The following is a 20,878-nucleotide window of genomic DNA, read 5'->3' on the forward strand; positions in this document are numbered from 1 at the left end:
CCACATAAGTCTAACATTTACTGAGTGGGAAAAAGTCACTACTTGTCAAAGACAACATACCCACTTTTTCAAAGCTGAAAACTGAACCTGCCTGCTTTCTGTGAAAAGATAGAAAAGAAATTTTAACAAGCATTAGTGTGCTTCCTCTTTTTATTTCATCCATAAGCATTTAGGATTCTTCTGCATATGAGACTATTATGTAACTTTACCAAAAGTATATTCAGAAGACATTACGAAAACATTTTGCATACCCATCAGGATAAACTACAGGCACTGTTAGTCTGTCCAACAGCGATTTCCCAACCGCTTCAATTTCTTCAAATTGCTCCGTTTCATTAATAGCTTCAGGTTGCTCTGGACACTCTTGCAAAATCTGTTAAAAATGTAGGGGAAATGCAGAATAAAGAACACAAAGAACAGCATGCAGTTTAAGTGCCATTAATAGAGACTGAATGCTCTCAGCATCTTCACTATTACATTTATATAAGAGCAGCTGAAATATTCATATAATTCAAGAAAGAAAAATATCAATTAAGCTACGTTAAGAATGTAGTTTAGGGCTACCAGTGTTCTGTACCAAAATATTTTAGATTACTATTTAATGCATTTTATGTTTATTGCTAGAATATTGTATAGCAAGACTATTTTTTCCTTTTTGTTACCTCTTTGAAGTAAACTGCATCAACAAACATACAAGACTGTCATAAAATGGAAGAAACATGGATAATGAAGGGCCCCTTATGAGCCATTTCAAAACTGAAATCCACATCTGGCACAGAACAGGTAGAATTCAACAACTCTGACCAAAACTTTTTCCAAATGTTATTGGGACCCAATACTAATATTTAGTTTTGTATTTTCTTCCATTTCTCCCTCAGCCACTTCTTACTTTTTTCTCCAATGCACATTGGTTATTATCAGAGTGTTTGCCTCACAGACCCATTCAGATGTTACAATAGTGTTAGAAGCAGTATGTTTTTGGACAAAAGCATTGTTTTTTCAGCCATCTGTTTATTTTTTCAAAATGTACGATTGCCTAAAAATAAACCAATTACTAAGTGCAATAGTGACAGAATGATTATAACAGACTGAGAAAAACTTTTAGGAGTTTATGAACCACCAAAATCTAATGTGGTATCAGGTGAAACATTTTTCAGCCACCTGTGACAACACAGATAATTTCTGCTTTTGTGAACTTCAATACATACAAATTCTAAGTATCATCCATTAATACAAACAAGAAATGAATAAAAGCAAGAAGCATACGAATCAGCTTTGCATCCATTCTCTCTTCAACGGCAATTTGTTTTCTTTTGGCAAGTGCAAGCTTTTTTTGCAGTTATAAGCAATTTTATCATCAAGCATCTGAAAACTCAGAATCCTTCCCCTACGTTGTTAATAGCCCACCCTTCTCTATGGCTTTTAGCATCATCTAACTGGGCACAGTGATGAGATACTTGGTTACAAGAGTTTGAAAGCCATACCAAGGTAGAGGTGTGTTTTGAAGAAAGCATGTTCAAAACCCTCCAAGTGCAAAACATCATATGCAGCAACACAACATGCATGGAAGCTAAACTGGTGAGAGCTGTATTTGTTTACATAGTTTTTGAAAAAGATATACCTTGAGAATGCACACAGCTTAAAAAGCAATACTCTTTTTAACTCTTCAAAAATATTAAATGACCTCATAAGCTTTGTATCGTACCTTGCACAAACACACAGATCAAGATGTCTTCCTTACCTACAAGAATTGCTATCCAAAACACGCAAAGAAATGCTTTATGATGAACATCAGAGTTCACCTCTGAAAAGTTACAAGAAACTTCTTCCCAGTCCCAACCCGATACATCTGAACTTAAGGCTGCTGTTCTCTCTTTTGTTAAACAGGCCCTATACCAATACAGGTATGCAAGCAACAGCAGTATTAGGTATTGAAATTAACAATTAGAAAAATATGCTTAAATTTTGCCTTTTTTAACATTTGAAATGGGAAAATTACACACTAACAATTTCATTTTTCCTACATTTTGTTTGCTTAAGTTCTGATACTAAATTTTTCTTAAAAACACAATACTCACCTTCTCAGCACTTGAATGAAACGCAACAGCTGATTCCAGACGGTGTACTCTTTCTTCAGAAGTTATTGTAAACTGTTTCCACACTCTGTTCAGTCTTGGAAGTGTGTCCCCGGAGGACCTTGAAGTGCATCGCAGGGACTGGCACAGGACAACAGTTGCCTGCAGTAACTGTCTCCCATAATCATAAGTACTCTAAAAGTTGGAGGTGATGAGAACAAAAATACAAATAAATCTCTGCATTTAACTTAGGAGGTAATTAATATCTTAGAATTACAGCAGACAAGTTTATGAAAGCTCTTCAATTTAGGTCCACAAAGTACATTGAACTCATCTGGTCTAGTAGAAAACACTGCTAAAGTGTCAATAAAATTGTGATGATCAAACAGTGCTTTTGCTCTTGAAAAAAAAGTTAGGAAACAATCCTCTGTTGTCTAGCATTTGTACTGGCTAAAGAATAGAGCTTCTTAAAAAGTCCGAATAGCTGTCTGGATCTTACATGGTATACATGAAACATCTACTACCAAGACAGCTCTCACTGACTTCACTGATTGTGGTTACCCAGCACTCAGGTGTATCGTGGCGTATCATTGTAACAGAAGGCCATCAATTGCAATGGGGTACAATTTGAAAATATCTACTAATTGGCAAGCCTGAATTAAGCATTCCTAAAAGCAGTATACATCTGAAAAAGCACCTGAAAAAGACCCAGCTTGTACACTTCCTATTCTTAGGTGAAGTGTATTTGGCATCTCTTTTCAGGTTCCAAGATGCGGCAAACAGGCACAAAAATATGCCATATGGTTTCAGTGGATTTCAGTAGATGCTTGAACAGTAGGATGCCACAATCAAGAATTTAAGCTGTCAGGTCTGTTCTACCCCTAACTCTGCTAGTACCAAAACTCTTTGTACCAGCAGCGTCATCATGCACCAATGGTCAACTATATTTGAAAACCAATAGAGAGACAGGCACTGTTTCATGAGGTACAGTACAAAACAGACTGAACCTAAGCAACTCATCCATATTTCAGTATTTTATTGCAGTCCTTCAAAAGTCATTATAAAGACTGTTTGAGGAAGTAAATGTGAACAATGTTTTGTAGTTTGCATTGCCTGTGTAAAACAGATAAACTAAGGTAGTAAAACTGCAGTGCCCTATTGTTGCTGGAGCTTCAAAATCTCATTGTGCTCTTCACCAGTTCCAGCAATGATGACTTCTTCATTCAAGCACCGAGACAAACCATTAAGACCAGTAATAGCTGTTCTACAGTTCTCCATACAAATTCAAAGTCATCTAAAATCATACAAAACCCATATTGCTAAAGTATAATTAATTTCACCTGTGCAACATCAACAAATTTTCGATGTTTTTCCAGTAAAACTTTTGTTTCTTGAGCATCATCTCCCAATCGGATGTGTGTCTTCAGCAGTGCATCCAATAGTTCACTTAACCATTCTACTGCCTTAGAAACATAAGTTAAAAGAATATAAACTAGTAAATTAAAAATTAATCCAGTAAAGTAACTTCAGTATTAGCATATACTTTTGATATGGAAAAAATGTTAAGAGATATCAGAAACTGGTAGCTCATGCATGTAATTACCAAATACACTACTTCAGTCATTGTTATAGCTTTTATTTTCACTACAGAAATTGAGGAAAAACTACATTTGACGTGACAGAAATACTGTGCAACTACTAACCCCCATAAATTTAAACATCGGACTACAAAGACCTGAATCATTAAACTCTGTAGGCATTTCCATACCTGAGCAGCATCCTCTTCACATTTAAATAGCTGGACCATCTGAAGCATCTTTAATCGCCGCACATCCACCATATCCTCACACCTCAAATAGTAACACAGAAAGATTCACCAACACATCCATAGCAGACACAATACACTGGGTTTGTCAACAATGTTTTCAGGGAGCAGTGGTAACACTAGAGTGTTTATTGTAAAAGACATTAAAGCATTTTTGTGCTGCTTAGCTTGGTCAAAATATTTAATGTCTCACATGAGAAACTTGCAATAAAATGACTGAGCACTACAATCCAGTGAAATCACGATCCTCAACACTCTCAATATGGCTAAGCTCTAGACAATAATGCCAGCAGAAGTTACAAGGCCTAGCAGCACTACAGGTTCCTTACCTTGTTGCACTGGTAAGATTTGCCACACAGAGGCTTACATGACTAAGACAGACTTTATCTTACTGAAGTCTAGGTGAAAGTTGGGTTACACTCAGCATAAGTTTAAACTGTACTGTGAGCTGGTGACAAAGTTTTTGGGGTGAATTGAGAAGCGTTTAAGACACATGAACATCTTTCAATTTTTATTTTTACCTAAAGATTGTTAAAATTGAACCCTTATATAACTATGCTCTATGTCATAACTTGCAGGAAGCATTCTAAAACCTAATTCACAAAAACTAATTCTATTGTTCTGAAATAGGTACATTTTGTAGTTCTTTCTAGCTGGAATTTTTTTAACATATTGAAAGTTCTCTTCTTTCCACAGTGAGAGCTAAGCTAATACATTTAGCAGAATGACCTTTCCACTTCAATTTCAGAGTCTCTTATGCAGACAGCAAGATTCAGACTCCCATGCAGTGCAAATGGAATTACTAATGTCAACAACAGTTAGCACTATAAATGAATGCAAAAGATGGTATGCACGGATCTGTTTGAAAAAAACAAGTTGCAAACACAAGCACTTCCAAAGAACAGTTTGTTAGCATTATACTTTTTGTTATGTATCCTGTGCTGCTGTGGTGCTCAGAGACAGGAACTTTGTGGCTCTAACAATGCGGGAAAACAGCCTATAGGTTTCAAAAGAATGACTACTAAAGCAGCAAAACGCCCCTAGAAATAAATAGTATATAAAAAACGAACAGCGTTCAACAGGACTTGGGAAAAAATGTGTCACAAAAATCATTCTTAAATGCTACTAAAAGATAATAGTTCTTATTTCACTTTTATCCCTCGCCCAGGCTGAAGAAACTTGTTTAATCATTCATCACCTGGAAGGTGCTTCACATCACTGTCTGAACATTTCATGGACTTCTTGATTCTATAATGTGTCTTCCCACAGTTCTACATCTCCTCTGAGATTACGGACCAGAATTGTATAACACTTAGACCAGAAATGAACTACAAAGATACAGAGTAACACAGTGACATTTTGCTTTTAGTTTTCTATTACTTTCCTAACAATCCTTAGCATTCTACTCTGTTCTCACAATATGACTGAACATTAAAGCAATTATTTAAAAAGCTTTCCAACATTTATCTTTAACAGTCCATTCAGAGTCCATTAATATACATATGAAGTTTTTCCATCTCCCAAGTTCATATCTTTCCTCAGTACTGAATTCCATCTGTCATTTTATTGCAGTGACATGTGATCCTTTAACAGTGCTTTGCAGTTAGCCCTCTAAACACAAGTGCTGCTAAAGTACACAGGATTCAGAGGACATACCTAAAACAATACCTTCTCTAAGAGTTAACAAAGCACATGGTTTCTTACATTAAGTTCTCTAAGAAAACAATTGGTGAGTGGTAGAATTCATTCTTAAAATAAGCAACTTGAAGCTCATTAGACCTTGTTGTTCCCTAGAGGCACCTTGCCTTCAAAGTTCAGAAACTTTCTATGGAAGGCACTTTATTACCACTGGAACTCCTGGAACTATAGTGAGCAACATCATCTGATTCCTTCACATTTTTGGGTAGAAAAATGGCAGTATTATAGCCAATTCAGTACCACTACATCTTTAAGAAGAAATAATCAACAAAAGGCTTAGAGAAAGATGATGACAAAAATACATTCTCTTCACTTTCTTTTTTCCAAAAGTCATGAAAAACACATTGTGAGAACTGAACAAGCTACATCAAAAATTAGGCAAGGAATTTTCTATCCCATTTAAACACATCATAAATATAAATTACAGTTGTACTACATCCCTCAACTGGAGATTAATTAAAATGGTCTCTAAAAAAAAAAAAAACAGAAGTCTTAACGACTAGAGATGATAATATTACCTTTGTTTTCTAAGCTGCATATCTTCCATCACTCCCTGGATATGGTCCACATTTTCTTTGTTTTCAATGGTCACATCTTTTCCATAGGCCCAAGATGCCTGATTAGATATCTGATCAAGAAGACTCTGACCTTTCTCACGTAAACCTTGCAAGCCTAAATCTAAGGAAAAAAAATAAAACTGAAGAGAGTCAATGGTCACTTTTATTCCACAAAAGAGTGATATGTAATGCAACAGAACCCGAGATCAAAGGCTGGACATTACTACCTCTCTTTCACTTTCATATTCTAATGCTTGACAATGAAACAAACTTAAACATGCTATTTATTAGCAAACACATTCATTCAAAGCTACTGCCAAAACAGGTATCCTGAAACTGTGTGGATAACCGTCTTACCAAGGGGTCAGTTCCAGAGAGAAAAAGATCATCTAAGCACTATATTCTTGATATACTAAGGATGATTAGTGTGGGAAATCAAATGCATGATAACAGTAAATAACAAATATATATTACATGTAAAACATGTAAAAGCAAGTAATTCCAGATCATTCTTCGACAAAACTACTATGCAGTAGGTCACGTAAGCAAGTCAATGTTAGGTGGAGCATTTCTTAGCTAGGAATCAGAATACACAGATGATTTTTTTCTGCCTTGAAAAGGGGGTGATGTGATTACTAGGGTTTTTTTTCCTGTCATGTATTTAGCAGAACGTGAGTAGTTGAAACAAATATTTTGCTTACCAACACTTTTAAGTTTCTCTTCCAATAATTTTAAAGTCTGTTGAATTGACGCGCCATCTGCTGGTGCTACATCTACACACAACATTCCTAGTAAGCCATCCAATTGCTGAGACAACTAAAATGAAAAACATAAATGTTGATATATAAAAAGAAGTTTGAGCTTCAGATAGTTGAAGCTGCAATCTTCTTCTAAATGTTTGGAAATGCAAAATTTTAGAAGTTTCTCTCTCTTCTCAACTTCCACTTCCTATAGATGCCTACAAGATTTCAAAACCATATCTCTCTACATGAGGGAGGGGAGAAGATTGTTTTGTTTTGTTTTTTTTTTAAGTAGACAAGAATAGGAAAGGAATAAATGTCAATTAAAAAAAAAAGTATATCAAATTGTGCTTCAATTAATGCATATGCCTCAAAAAAAACTCCAAACAAAAAAAAAAATCAAGGGGGGAGAAAAAATTCAACTTTAAGTAGTAACCTTTTTATTTCAAATGCTATTGAAATCCATCTCCTCAGTAAATGGAAATTTACTAAATTTACTGAAACATAGTAAACAAAGACTTAATGGCATTTTCAAAGTGAATATACTTCACTCCCAACATATTCAACATTAATAATACTAAGGCAACAATGTATTGAGAGGCGAGCCTGTGAATGTTCAAAAAGAAAAAAACTTACATCCTGGGCAACACTGTGGAATTCAAGTGCTGCTTGTAATAGATTCTGCCTGAATTCCAGCTGACTGGCCTGCCGGTAACACACATCACTCAGCTGTTGCTGCAATGCTTTCAATTCCACAAGGTCCTCCTCATCCCCTGCATTTAGAAGAGCTGCTATCTGCTGATTAAGCTCAACATAAACAGCAAACCACTCCTGCAAACACAAGAAAATTAAGCATTATAACCAAATTCTCTTTTTGCTAAAATAACATACATCTAAGTGCAGACTAATAAATAATTAGATTAAAAAGAGAACTTATTACAGCTTACACTGTAACTACAAAATCTCGGGGGGGGGGGGAGGGGGGGAAGGAACATTCCTAATGTCAAATTAACTCAAAAGTGCTTTCTACATTTAATATGTACTATAGTATAAAAAATATGCAGAAAGATAGGAAGCATAGCTACTAACTCAAAACTATTTTACTGAACCAACAGGAATTCCACCATTTTTAAAGTTTCAGTAGAGCAACATAGACATGTAAGCATTATAAACAAAACACCTTTTGTCAAACGGTTATTTCAAAAAGATGTTACGTTCAGTGACATGACTGAAACCAGTAATACCTTTCTTAAAACACTCAAAAAAATTCTGCTGTTGACAAAGTGAAAGTCATGCCTGTCTTCTGAACAAAAAGATATCCATATACAGAAAATTCAAGTTTATCCTTGTTATTTAAAGAAAGCTTTATACAACTCAATTTAAAAGGGGATCATTTGTTTTTCAAATGCTTTGATTACTGAATACATACTTAAGAGTTAGTTACGTTGTCAGTGAGGTGTATTTGCAAGGGAAAATCGTTCAAAAATTCAACAATTCTGGTAGACTTAAAAATTACTTGATACATCAAGATCACATTCATGTCTTGTATGACTGAGATGCCTGTAAAGCAAAACATGTTTGCTCAACAGCTTTTATTTTGGCCTACAGGGGAAGGAATGCCCTTCAAATGCCCTATGCATTTCTAATGCTATGGAACAGCACCATCTCTTGGCCTAACCCATCTGATGCAATTAGTATGCTTATCACACTCCCATTCAGATGTTTGCCGTTTTTCAAAATCGTGCTTTCAGCTTTTACATCATCCATTTGCAGAGCATGCAAAATAGAAATATCCACATTGACTTTTTTTTTTTTCCCTTTTTACACAAAGCCTCCTCTACCATCTGCTCACAGGAAGAAACAGAGAGGAAAAAAAAAAGTCATGAAAAAATTAAATTAGCCAAAAATTTAAGAGCGGAATAAACCTCTCATCTACCCTAAAAGACGCAACTAAGAGGACACAATGTGGAAACACCTGTCATTGTTATGCATGTAACAATCAACAACAATAGTTTCATAAACTCAGTTTATATAACAAATTTTTTTTTTTACTTTCAGATACCAAACATAAAAATCTAGCTTATTGAGTGTGACAAGTCAACTATAATAAGACAAGTCACATACAAAATCTGGATTAATAATATTTAGGTTTTATTTTTAGAATTATTTTGCAGTAATTTATTTTGGTAAAGCTATCAGTGAAATTAAGATACTAGCAAATGAGATATAAAAAGCACAGGTTTGATCCTGTGCATAGCGAAAACTTTGGCACAGCTGTACACAACAGCTCAAAACCATGGAGAAAAGATCAACATCTTCTCAAAAATAACAGTTCTGGGATTCTGCTCATAAATAAAAATCAGAAAATGAAAACTAAGAAGAAAACAATAAACCCCAAACCATACAAAACCAAATCAAAATAAAGAAAATAACCAAAATAATTTAAGAAAAAAATCTTTCACTTCCCATTTAATTGAAATAAAAAGGCTATTTTTAAAACAAATCAAACATTTTTGCAAGTATCTTCAGAATAGAAGTAATACAATTAACAATACAACATTATGAAAGATAGAATTGACAGCCTGTATAATTGTTGAGAAAAGAGAAAAATAATTAGAGTATACTCAGCTTTTGAAATTTTAAGAGAAAAGTCAAAGCACATTTTTCCAGTACTGTTCTCAAAAGTTTATTTAAAAAAATTGTTTCAATTTATAAACAGGCATCTAAATTTAAAATAAACTGGTGCTTTCCCAATTACTTCTTTTAGTACAAAATTAAAATTATTTTCCTGACCCTGGTTTCTACTGCCAGCACTTGAGAATCAGGCAGCATTCCATCCTGTCAATGATAAGCAAGCTGTAGGCCAGTCTGCAAACTTCAGTGGTATTTCAATGACTTCAAAGACTGTATTAAGCCCAAGATAAAACATAGTTCTCAGTGATAGATAATCAAGTGAGAATAAAGTATATTCAATCTTGTTTTCTCTTTCAGTTTGAAGTGATAATATGACTGAAAAGCATCTAAACTGTTTTTGTCAATGAAGTAGGCAGGGGTTTGTTTTTTTTCATTCCAATTGGGACTTTATAACTGTGAGATGTTTTACCATTCAGAAGGTATTATTATTCATAATACAACACTGCTTGAAGAGCAACAAAGAGATGAGACTCACTTGACCAGACACAGGCACCTACAACATATGCTTCTGTATCTGAGCAAGGATGACTCAGTAGAGATGTAGTCAACAGAATCAGTATAGTCTAGGGCACAGAGTTTCTCAGACTAAAGGTTTGTGGTAGTTTTTTTTTTTTCTAAACTATATCCAAAAAATTATAACCCAGTGACTATTTTCTTTGCCATGACTGTAAAAGGGAACTTAGAACAAGTGGACAGAACTGTCAATGTCTACTTCAAGGAAAGTCAGGAAAAGTCCCTTTGGGAATAATGAGAATTCATATCCCAGTTACAGTTAATCAACTAATGGAAAGACAATTCTACTGAACCTTATGAAATCTATAAAATTCAAAGCAAAGGAATCAAGTCAGTATAGTTAAAAAATTGTCTCCAAGACTTAATTATATCTTGAGTCTTGACCAATGAGCGTGTTAAGCCAGTTTTGGCTACTGCCAAACATAGTTTAACAAAACAAAAATATTAGCTTATTCACCTGAGAAGTACAGGACTTCTCAACCATTTTGGCAGGGAGAAAAAACAAAATTTAAGAACTATTGTAATATTAAAAAAAAAAAAAAAAAAACAAGTGAAAACAAATAACATGTACATATAATGACCATATTAAGTTCTTAAACTGCTCAGGTACTTTCCTCTGTAACCCATAAAATCACCCACCCTGCAAAATTCCTAGATACTTGTAACCAAAACGCATAGCTCAACTGCATGTACTTATAAATATTTTGCTACTTGAAAAGGGTATGGGAAATCTCACACTGTGCTGACTCTCAATCTCTTCATGTTTTTGTTGCAAAGCTTGTGAAGCTCTAATTGAGTCACCTATTCCCCACTGTGTTCGTAGCTGTTCTGATCCAGGTCCTTCAAGCCAATTGACTACCTGTCAAGAGAAAACAACAAAAATAAAGCAGTAAATCAATGACATGAAAACTAGTATAAAAGAGTTTTGTAACATAAGCAGAAATATATCAAAGTAGATGTTTATTAAAAAAAAAAATTCTTTTAAGGGTCTGTAGAAGTCTCGTCGTTGGATCCACATCTTCAAAAGCTTTAAGCAGAAACTACCCTTCATTAACCTTCGCCTGTCAGCTCCATGATGTATTTCAACCTCACACTTGAGAATATTCTCCTCATTGAACATATTAACACTAAAGTACAACAAATGTACCTATTCCAAAACTTTATATAAAATGCTAAGATGTCGTGTAAATTTTTATGTCTTTCAACTTGCTCTACTCAAATAACAGAAGCCTCTTAAAATCTTAATGACCACAGCTCATGGGATGTGCCCTTTGCAGAGATCTCTGCAGCATTGCAGCAATACAATTTTGGACTGCAGTACTGAATTTCTTATTATTTTGCAGCTATTTCATTTGATGGTAATATTATTCAATGCAAAGCAGAGTATTTCAAATTTCTATTTTCTTACATACATTTGAATTATCAGTGATGTTCATGGAAAAATTTTGAGACAAATTTTTAAGTATCTAGAAAACAGAGCACCATGATGAAAACTCACGTGAAAGTCACTACTGGAGTTCTGAAGTGTAGAAATGCAGGAATACCTGCCATATTCTGAACCTTAATGGAAAAGCATAGGAAGGCGGCTTCTTCTCTTTTAATATAACTTTCGTTTAAGCAAAGATGACAGAACAGCTTCACAGAGTTTTTCAGGAAATATAATACAATACACAATGTAACAGCACAACCATGAATAAAAAAAGAGATAACTGGATCATTTTACTGGTGCTGTTAGTGTGCTCAACACCTATGCACAGCTGTTGGGGGTTCCCTATAAAATGGACCTAGAAGTGAAGGCACTCGGATGTCCCCCTGTAATCTCAGAGTGTCCGGGAAACCCACATATGGAAACAACAGTTCTTGTGCATGTGAAATGGTGTGCAAGACTACTTCTTAGCAGTGTCCTCTCTAACCAAGTCCTATTGCAAGTTTCCAACAACTACTACATTGCCTCCGAAACTGCTTACATTAGCTCATGGCCACTCCTGTGTGAAAGATACCGAGAAGTGTCACTTCTTTCTGCAAGTCCTCTAGCGACACTGTTTTCACCAAATATAATTTTGCAAAGTTAATGACCAGACTACTGCAAAGTCTGACATTAAGTTCTGTCAATTAAGATTACAAAAATGGTAATTAAAAGAGCAAATCTATAAAAGCTGCTCATCATCAGTCTGTTTAGCAGAACTGCTCATCAGAAAATGTCATTCTTAAACTAGAGAATGAAAGACAAAGGAATGGGAAACTAAACTATGGAAATGAAGCAGGAGTGGCAGTTAAAAAGAGACAGCAGAATATTGAAGGCACAAGGGAAGAGAGGTGGATATGGATAAGAGGGCTTTGAGACGAGTACAAAGTAAGTGGTTCACAGTAAACAGGAACAGAAGACAGTAAAAATGAAAGAGGGACACAAAAGTAAGCTAGGAGTGGACAGCAATTAAAGAAGTTACATAAAAAATGAAATAGCAATGTCATTGTAAAAAAAGCTAAGAACTGAAAACATTAAAAAAAAAAAGTAACGTGAGGCAAAAGCTTTTTATGTACACACCTATTCCAACTGAAAATGCAACTTCTATTTGTTTTGGCAAAACAATTTCAATGGTACTTGGTCTCTACTGGGCTCCTCCAATCCATGATTATCTCCTTATGTTTCTTTTTTTAGCCTAACTTTCTGTTGTAAACCAAAAGGAAATTAAATCGCTTTCTAGATTTCAGTTTTTTTCTCCCCATAAATTTGTGTGCCATATAGAGAGCTTTTAAATGCACTTTATGAAACTGATTATCTTAGTAAAACAGCAAAACATTTTTCCTGTGTACTGAGACTCAGTTCACTTAGTCTGTAGCATCCATACTGTAGATAGAACAAATAATGATTTCTACTACAAATATTGCAAAATGAGGCTGATGTCCCAGTAAAGTTATTTAATTGCATTAATACTGTCAGTTTGTCAAAGTACATTATAGACTTCATTTCATTAGTACATCTTGTTCAACCACTATAATTTTTAACACAGGAAAAAAGTCTCACCTGATTCTATTCACAGTTGTGCTAATATAATCTATATATATTCAACATATCAAAAGCCTATATCATTACAAAAAAAAAATTAATCTGAATTACTACATAAGTGAAAATTACTTCCTTAGATGATTTTTATTTTTGCTCCTAGAAAGAACAAGATGGATTAGTTTTTATCTTTACCCATACCTGGAATACTGTGAAGTGCAAGTACTTGATTTGCATTTCTCATGCATTAGAAATGTCAAATGTGGAAAGGTTAAAAAGTAATAACTCATCCATTTTCTGCATATTTAAACTATGCAGAAGCTTAAAAACGTAAGTCTAATTTCAAGTAATAAACACAAGAGGAATAAGCTAATTTAATTTCCTTGATTGTGTACTGAGACTTTGCTGAGAAAATGTTGAGAGTACTAATCACATATCTGTTTCCAAAGGACCAAACAAATTCATTATGACCTTTAACACTATAGATTAGGCAGGCTTGTATTCATTCTTGTCAGAGTATCCTTGAAACAGTTTAATCACTTTAACTTACTTAAAACACCAAGCACTAGACAACAAAAACGGAATAAATAATGTCTTAGACTCAGTAACAGGAACTTAAGACAACATGGACACGGTAAGGCTTCCAACTCTCAAGCAAAATTCAGCCAAACAAGTCTCACCTGTCTCTAAAAGGTCAGGTATTTGCCTCTCCAACAACATGGTGGTACACTGCCACAGTGTGCAATGAAAGGATAAAGTTAAGATTCTTCAAGCATGATGGAACAGAGAACATTTTTAATCACCTCCACCTATCAGAACAGCTATAACAAAATCACTGTTGTAGCAACAATGTAAAGCATCAAGCAAAACAAGCCTATTGCACTTTGAAGAATGAAAGGAGACAAAGCTCTCACCTTCGACTCTTCATTTTGCAGGAGACACAGTCTGGGACTAGAGCTCAAACGTCTGCCTCACAATGTTCAAGAGTAACTCCAAGCTTACCTGCATTACCTTCTGCTGAATCTCCTCTAGCTGTGTGCGCTTGCTACGTTGCCTGCAAACTTCCTGGTAGCGGGTATATTGCTCTCTGAGTGAATCTAGTAGCTTCATGACCTGTGGCTGAGCAAGTAGTTCGTCATCCATTGGAGACCATGATACTCCTCCATCTGAACCATTGAATCGACGCTGTTGTAACTCAGATAGTAACTCATGACCTAAAACATATAATTATATGGTTAATTTAGATCCAAACAATAAGCATAAAAATTAGTAAACACGTCTCATCATCTGGTGGTTCATTTTTGTAGCTAATGATCTGTCATGCATTAAGCACATTTAATGATAGCATGTCACACAGACACTGGCCAGTTTGTGGGGATTAAATAGTGCAGAAATCATGTGGTACATTGATATCATGACAAATGTTCATATTGACAATTGTACTAAACTAAAGAAATAATTGCAAAGTACAATCCTGACTGAAATAGCTCTTAAGTATTTTGGTTTACTTCAAAACACTGTAGTACCAAAAGTATTTCTCTCAATTCTTAGATTAAATTACCTAGAAGCACTAACAAACCAGGCACATAATTTTCCCTTTAACTTTGAGGATTTTTATAGCAAGTACTAAACTTTAATAGAAAACATGGAACTGAATACTAAGTATTTTGATCAATATTCTTTTACCCCCACTTCTCACAGTTTTCTTTGAGCTCTTAAGCATCATATCAGTGTACAGATTCTCTACAGCGTGACAACTTCCATATATACAAAAATAGTATACTTCGACTGTTTCATCCTCTGTTTAAACTGTTTGAAGAAAATTATCATTAAGTCATGATAAAAGTTTTCAGGATGTAAGCATCATACTACCAGTAAATTCAGATCATCAATTTGTTCCCCCAAAAGCTCAATGATTAAGTTAGTAAATAAAATAATGTTTGATCACTAAAGAAATGTTGATGTAAAAGTGAAAATCTGACAATTCCACATCATCAGTTCTGCAGATCTTGAAATGGTACATGGCCGTTCCTTAAAAAAAATCCTATCACTAGAATAGTAATTTTAATATATGAAGAAAAATGCAGAACTGCAGATTCTAAATTCAACTGGTATTGTCTAGATAATCAAAATGACAAGAGCTTCAGAGACTGAAGCAAGCAGCTTCAAATTACTCGGTATGTATTATTGCAAAATGAACACGTCTTAAGAAACGAAATATATTTTATCATAATACAAAAATAAAAATCTTTGACTTCATCTTTTATAACATTACAAAGAAAGCCACAAACACCTGCAGAGCAGAGACAAAGATTTTTACAAGCCATAGTTCTACTAGAATAATTTTGAATTTTTATTTTATCATTTCTTCAGTAATCATTTTCAAGGTTAAACACTTTTTAAAATGGAATTCCTAGCCTCTAAGGTGAAGATTCTGAGCAGTCAGAATCTAATTTCCACCTTAAACCCACAACATTACTTCCTATTCTGCAAAGGCTTAAATCTTTATGCAAATTTCTAGTCCAAATCAGTCTATTAGACTTGATGGTCAATTGGAAATTCACTCAAAAAAAAAAAAAATCAGTCAAAACCACAATTGTTTAATACTGAAAGCAGAGCCTAAATAACAGAGTCATAAGAACATATGTTACACTTTCACACTCAGTTCAGAATTAGGTTGATGCAAGTTATCTAGGAAGATATTCTCTGTACTACAACCATTTGGTGGCTAAGATGAATTCATTCTGTAAGGCCATCATATTGATATCACCTAGAAACAATATAGTCATTATGGTAATTCTGTAAAGGTGTTATCAGGATTATTAAAAATTATATTTAGACAGATATTTGTAGTTCTTCCATTTAACATCAGTATTATAAACACAAAGATGACATTCATCAATAAACTTGTCACATTATGATAATGACTAAGAAAATTATTGTGCCCTCTCTGCTTTCACTTTGAGTTTAAAAATTAATAATGTTACTTTATTGATCAACATTATAATATTTCAACTTACTATACCTGTCTGCAATACCGTCTCAGGATCAACCGATGGAAGGAAGTTCAAATCTATTGATCTTTAATAAAATAACAAATTATTATTAATAATAACCTTCATCATAATTAAACTAACATTATTAATAGTTTATATTACAGTAGCACTAAAAACTTCAACCTGATGCTGTTAAAAGACTACGTTTCCTGCCTTATACAGTAAAGTTCTCATTTTTTCGCCTCGTATCAAAACAGAAGTGGACTTGTGTGTAGTCATTAGCCAAATAAGTACCTGTCTATGCACAGATGAAATTTATATACTACATTATAGTTTTTCAAAATTTCTTCATACATTTGAAATAACTTAAGGCATACCATATTTTCAACACTGTTTGCATTTCGAGTGAAATTCTATATTCCAGAAGCATTGATTTCAAAAAGTTAAATACATACCTTTCTTTTTCTTGAGTTCCTTTATCACTTCCATTGTTAATTAGAGCAAGCTCATCCAGTAAGGATGTCGACTCTTTGGTGAACTTTTCAAATACCTAAATAAGAAGTAGGTTTTAATTGAAAATTTAAAATATGTAAGTGGCAGTCTTGAAGGTCTCAGTGCAAATTTACCCATTAGTTCTGTTAGTACACTTCAATCTTTACACAGTTTTATTATTTCCCAAAATTCAGATGGTAGTGTAGAAAGAGTAGAAAATATAAGGTTTTATTCAGGGAACACTTAAAAGCACTAAGATTGCTTAAGGAGATAGTAAATGTTACACTGAATACAATGAACATGGACTGAGTTCAGAAATACTGAAAAAAATAGAGATTTTTGCAAAACCTTTAAGTTCTTAAAGGACACATTTATTCTAAATCTGCATTTAAGACTTTGGGTGTATTTGGTACTCAGCATTTACTGCACCTCTGTATCTGCCAGGGAAACTGCATTGATGGGTTATAGTATTGGACAGTTAGCTTAGTCCACAGGAATCAAGACCAAAGAGATAACTTTGGAAGATCTGCAGAGTCCAAGTATTTCTTCCTTGTCCTGGATTTCTCCAATCAGCAGCCAAACCATTTCTATTTGTGGTAACTACACCACACACTCAGGTTTTTCTAGAATGAGGATCTAGAAGAGATCTTTACTAAGGAACTTGTTGGTTAAGCAAATTATATTAGCTTTGCCATCCCTTGCATAAATCTAGTGTTAGTTATCATAATAAGAATATTCATGCATCTGAACTGCACTACTACATATTCAACAACTTCTACACATTTAGCAGTTTCTACACAAATAAAAATACACGGTATTTTTAAAAATTCAAAATGCAGAAAACTAACCAGCCTCTTATTCAACCAATCCATGTGATCATAGGTGAGTGTTCCTCCAAAATCTTCTGTTAGTTGGCATGGTTCTATATATCGAGTCAGCTTGTTAGCAGATACTAAAATAACCTGCAACAATAAGACATTTCTGGTACACATGGTAACTAATGCTTGTTTTTCCTGAAGCACCTGAAAGATTAACTGTGCCCAGAGGTACTGAGCAGATCTTTCCGTGACTTACAGAAAGTGACCAGGTTACTGCTAAATGTTTAAATGTCTAATCTCAGACGTCTGATCCTGCTGGTCCTGTTTAATGTCTGATCCTGCTTTGAGCAGGAAGTTGGACTAGTAACCTTCTGAGGTTCCTTTCCATCCAAATTATTCCGATTTTTTAATTCTTACAACTAAAGAATCCAGAGCCATTTCAAACAAATGGTCTAATATTTAATGTACAAGAACATCTTCCAGCAACATTCAGCAAATTTGTGCTAGTCTCCTGTATTCTTGATGGTATGTAACTGCCATAAAGGGAACCGGCTTGTAGTTGAAGTAAAGCCAGTAACCAGCCCAATCCACAGACTACTCTAAAGGCTTCATTTTTATTGGACCTGTTATTCCTTCTTTAGGCATATATTTAAGGTTTAGGTCATTTTTACATTCTCTTCTCACCTCTGACTTCACTAAAATAAGGAGAAAATTAATTTACTCAACCAGGATATTTTATTTTGGGAATAGAAGTAAATAGGTCACTAGGTTCAGAGCCTGAAGAAAAAAAAAAAAAACCACTCCCACATTCTTTCTCCATGCTTCCTAAACTGTTTATTGAGTGTCTATTGGGATAACTGCAGAAATCCTATCTGAGACTTAAAAAAATAAACAAGCATTTGAATTTTTGACAAGGTGGTAGCAGAAGGGAGGTTCCTAAAAAGAATTTAGCTCTTGTTTTAGACCTAGACTACTGGCTAATTAACACACTCTTATATGCTTTAGTAACTTTCCTATTTCTAGGTATTAAAAGTTCAATTTGCCCCTCTGAAACTTCTGAAATATGGTTTTAATCAGCTACTACAGACTAACAGTCTGTAAGAACATGGATTGAGAGACAAAAAAGATTGAAAAAAAGTAACTATGATGTTGCACAGGATGGAGACACTTCACTTTTGAAGGTATGAATTCTACTTTAAGTTCAGAACCTATTGTATTGTATTGAAACTTATTGTATTCCTAAAGCTTTTCAAAATCCAGTCACAGTTAATTGTCTTTGAATGCCAATTATTAAGGAAAAATCTTTTCAGGATGGGTAAATTTGACATTTATTTTTCACACAAGGTCAGAGTTTGCATTTGAATAACACACCTAAACAAATTGCCTCTTGTGCTTCACAAGTAACATGGGCTCTTCAAAGTCCTCTATAGTTTAATACTTGGTTAATAGAATACTTACAATTATTTGCCATCCTTCCGTCCAAAACTATCATTACTAAACTACAGTAAACCTCCAACCACAGAGAATCTCTCTTCACAGAGGGAAAAGAAACAGTGGCTTTCTATTGCCTGACTAGCTCTCAATATGTATGCGTAAGACAACTACAGATGAAAACTGTTTGTATAAAAACAGAAATATCCCATTGTTTGCTTCTAAATGGATTGATTTTTTTTTTTTTTTGCCTTTTTTCAAAGTCATCTTCTTGACTCCAAGGTACAAGGGGTAACAGAAATAAGCTGTAACACAAAAAGTTCCACTTAAACAGAAGGAAAAACTACTTTACTGTGAGGATGAAGGAGCCCTGGCACAGGCTGCCTAGGCAGGTTGTAGTCTCCTCCTCTCAGGATTTTCAAAATGCATCGGAACACATTTGAGTGACCTGCTCTAGGTTTACTTGCTTTAGCAGCAGGTTGGACTAGACGATCTCTAAAGGTCCCTTCCAACCCCTACCATTCTGTGAAGTCTGGACAACAGACTACAGTTAGATATTGAATAGTTCAAATTTCCTAAGGGGGAAATTATTAGGTCTGAACAGATGGTAAAACAGAAAAAGCATAAAAACCTTTACATCTTTGCTTCCCTTCCCACTTGATCCACCCACTTTGAACAACAGTGACAGCTAATAAGGTGACATTGGTGGTAGTTTCAAATATGTCCTGTTTGCTGCCAGAGTCCTTGTCATTGTTATCTGCACTCAGTTGTTCTTAAAACCTAAAAGCAGTAGCAGCTCTCATCATTTTTCTACTCTAATCAGCAAAGTTGTCTTTCTACAATATTGACCTGCTAAAACAATTTGAAAGCCTTTGCAGAAATAACTCAGAACAATGTAATGGAAGAAGTAAAAGTGCTATAGTTTTGAAAACAAATCAAAACAACCTTTTTAGAACTGTCAAACAAAACAAAAACTCTACTGAACAGGTACTGTCAAGTCTTGTGTCCATGTAACAATGTCACTAACACTTACGTTTCATAACTAAAGAGCTTTGAACATCACTTTAATAGAATCATGGAATGGTAGGGGTTGGAAGGGATCTTTAGAAATCATCTAAGTCCAACCTCCCTGCAGAAGAAGGTCAACCTAGATCAGGTCACACAGGAACACATCCAGGCGAGTCTTGAAGACCTCCAAGGAAGGAGACTCCACAACCTCTCTGGGCAGCCTGTTCCACTGCTCTCTCACCCTCACAGTAAAATAGTTTTTCTTACATTTAAATGTAACTTTTTGTGTTCCAGTTTCATTCCCATTATCCCTTGTCCTGTTGCTAAAATATATCTCTCTCTACACCATTTTCTATTTTGTGCAATTACTTTCATTGAGATCTCCAATGGCAGAGACGGATTCTCAAAATCAGAAGGAAATTCTGCATATTCAATAGGACATGTAAAAGTATCCTAAGTTGTTAGAAATACCCATCTGAACATTGAGGGATGAAATTAAAAAGATCTTTAAGACAATTAGAGTAAAACCCAGGAGCTACTGAAAGACACCTGGTGTAAACCTTCAGTAAAAAGGTGGGGTTTTTTTTCCTGGTTTGTGTAATATCACAACAGCTCAAATACTGAATCTAAAATGGAACAGTTATTTACCAAACATATACACAACATATATGTCCCTCAAGAACAGAAAACTTAAACAAGTGAAATCTAAGCATATGATATTCCAAGAGAGCCAAATATGTGTATTAAATTTCATAGCTTATCAGAATAATACATTCCAGTTCTGAGGTAAATTAAGAAAATTAAACAAATTGGATAGTAGTACTCTACATTTATGATCAGCACAAAAACTTCATACAGAAATAGGTCCAGAAGTACTGTAAGGAGACTAAATAATATTTTTAAATCTCAGGAGTAAAAAAAGGTGTCTGGAACTAGATTTAGTTTTAAAGAGTAATCGGTGAAATCTCTTATTTCTGCAGAAAATATTTATTAGCTGATATCTACACAACACTGTAAGCCTAAATAT

General features: G+C 34.5%; 1 protein-coding gene across 7 annotated transcripts in view; it reads right to left on the bottom strand.

Moving 5' to 3' along the window:
- The window catches only part of SESTD1 (SEC14 and spectrin domain containing 1), a 50,416-nt gene that overhangs the window by 3,489 nt on the left and 26,049 nt on the right, over positions 1-20,878 (bottom strand). For 6 of the 7 annotated variants that reach the window (XM_062004996.1, XM_062004998.1, XM_062004995.1 and 3 more), the window contains 12 exons: positions 17,443-17,556; positions 16,558-16,652; positions 16,132-16,187; positions 14,109-14,320; positions 10,839-10,961; positions 7,532-7,726; positions 6,857-6,971; positions 6,117-6,276; positions 3,844-3,925; positions 3,416-3,538; positions 2,079-2,270; positions 252-373 (listed from right to left, as the gene is read on the bottom strand). In XM_062004996.1, the coding sequence (XP_061860980.1) occupies positions 252-373; positions 2,079-2,270; positions 3,416-3,538; positions 3,844-3,925; positions 6,117-6,276; positions 6,857-6,971; positions 7,532-7,726; positions 10,839-10,961; positions 14,109-14,320; positions 16,132-16,187; positions 16,558-16,652; positions 17,443-17,556 (1,589 nt within the window). The remainder of the gene's footprint in view (positions 1-251; positions 374-2,078; positions 2,271-3,415; positions 3,539-3,843; positions 3,926-6,116; positions 6,277-6,856; positions 6,972-7,531; positions 7,727-10,838; positions 10,962-14,108; positions 14,321-16,131; positions 16,188-16,557; positions 16,653-17,442; positions 17,557-20,878) is intronic. The other variant, XM_062004997.1, reaches the window with a different exon arrangement.

Source organism: Colius striatus, chromosome 11 (assembly GCF_028858725.1).
Source record: "Colius striatus isolate bColStr4 chromosome 11, bColStr4.1.hap1, whole genome shotgun sequence".
Classification (NCBI taxonomy): domain Eukaryota; kingdom Metazoa; phylum Chordata; class Aves; order Coliiformes; family Coliidae; genus Colius; species Colius striatus.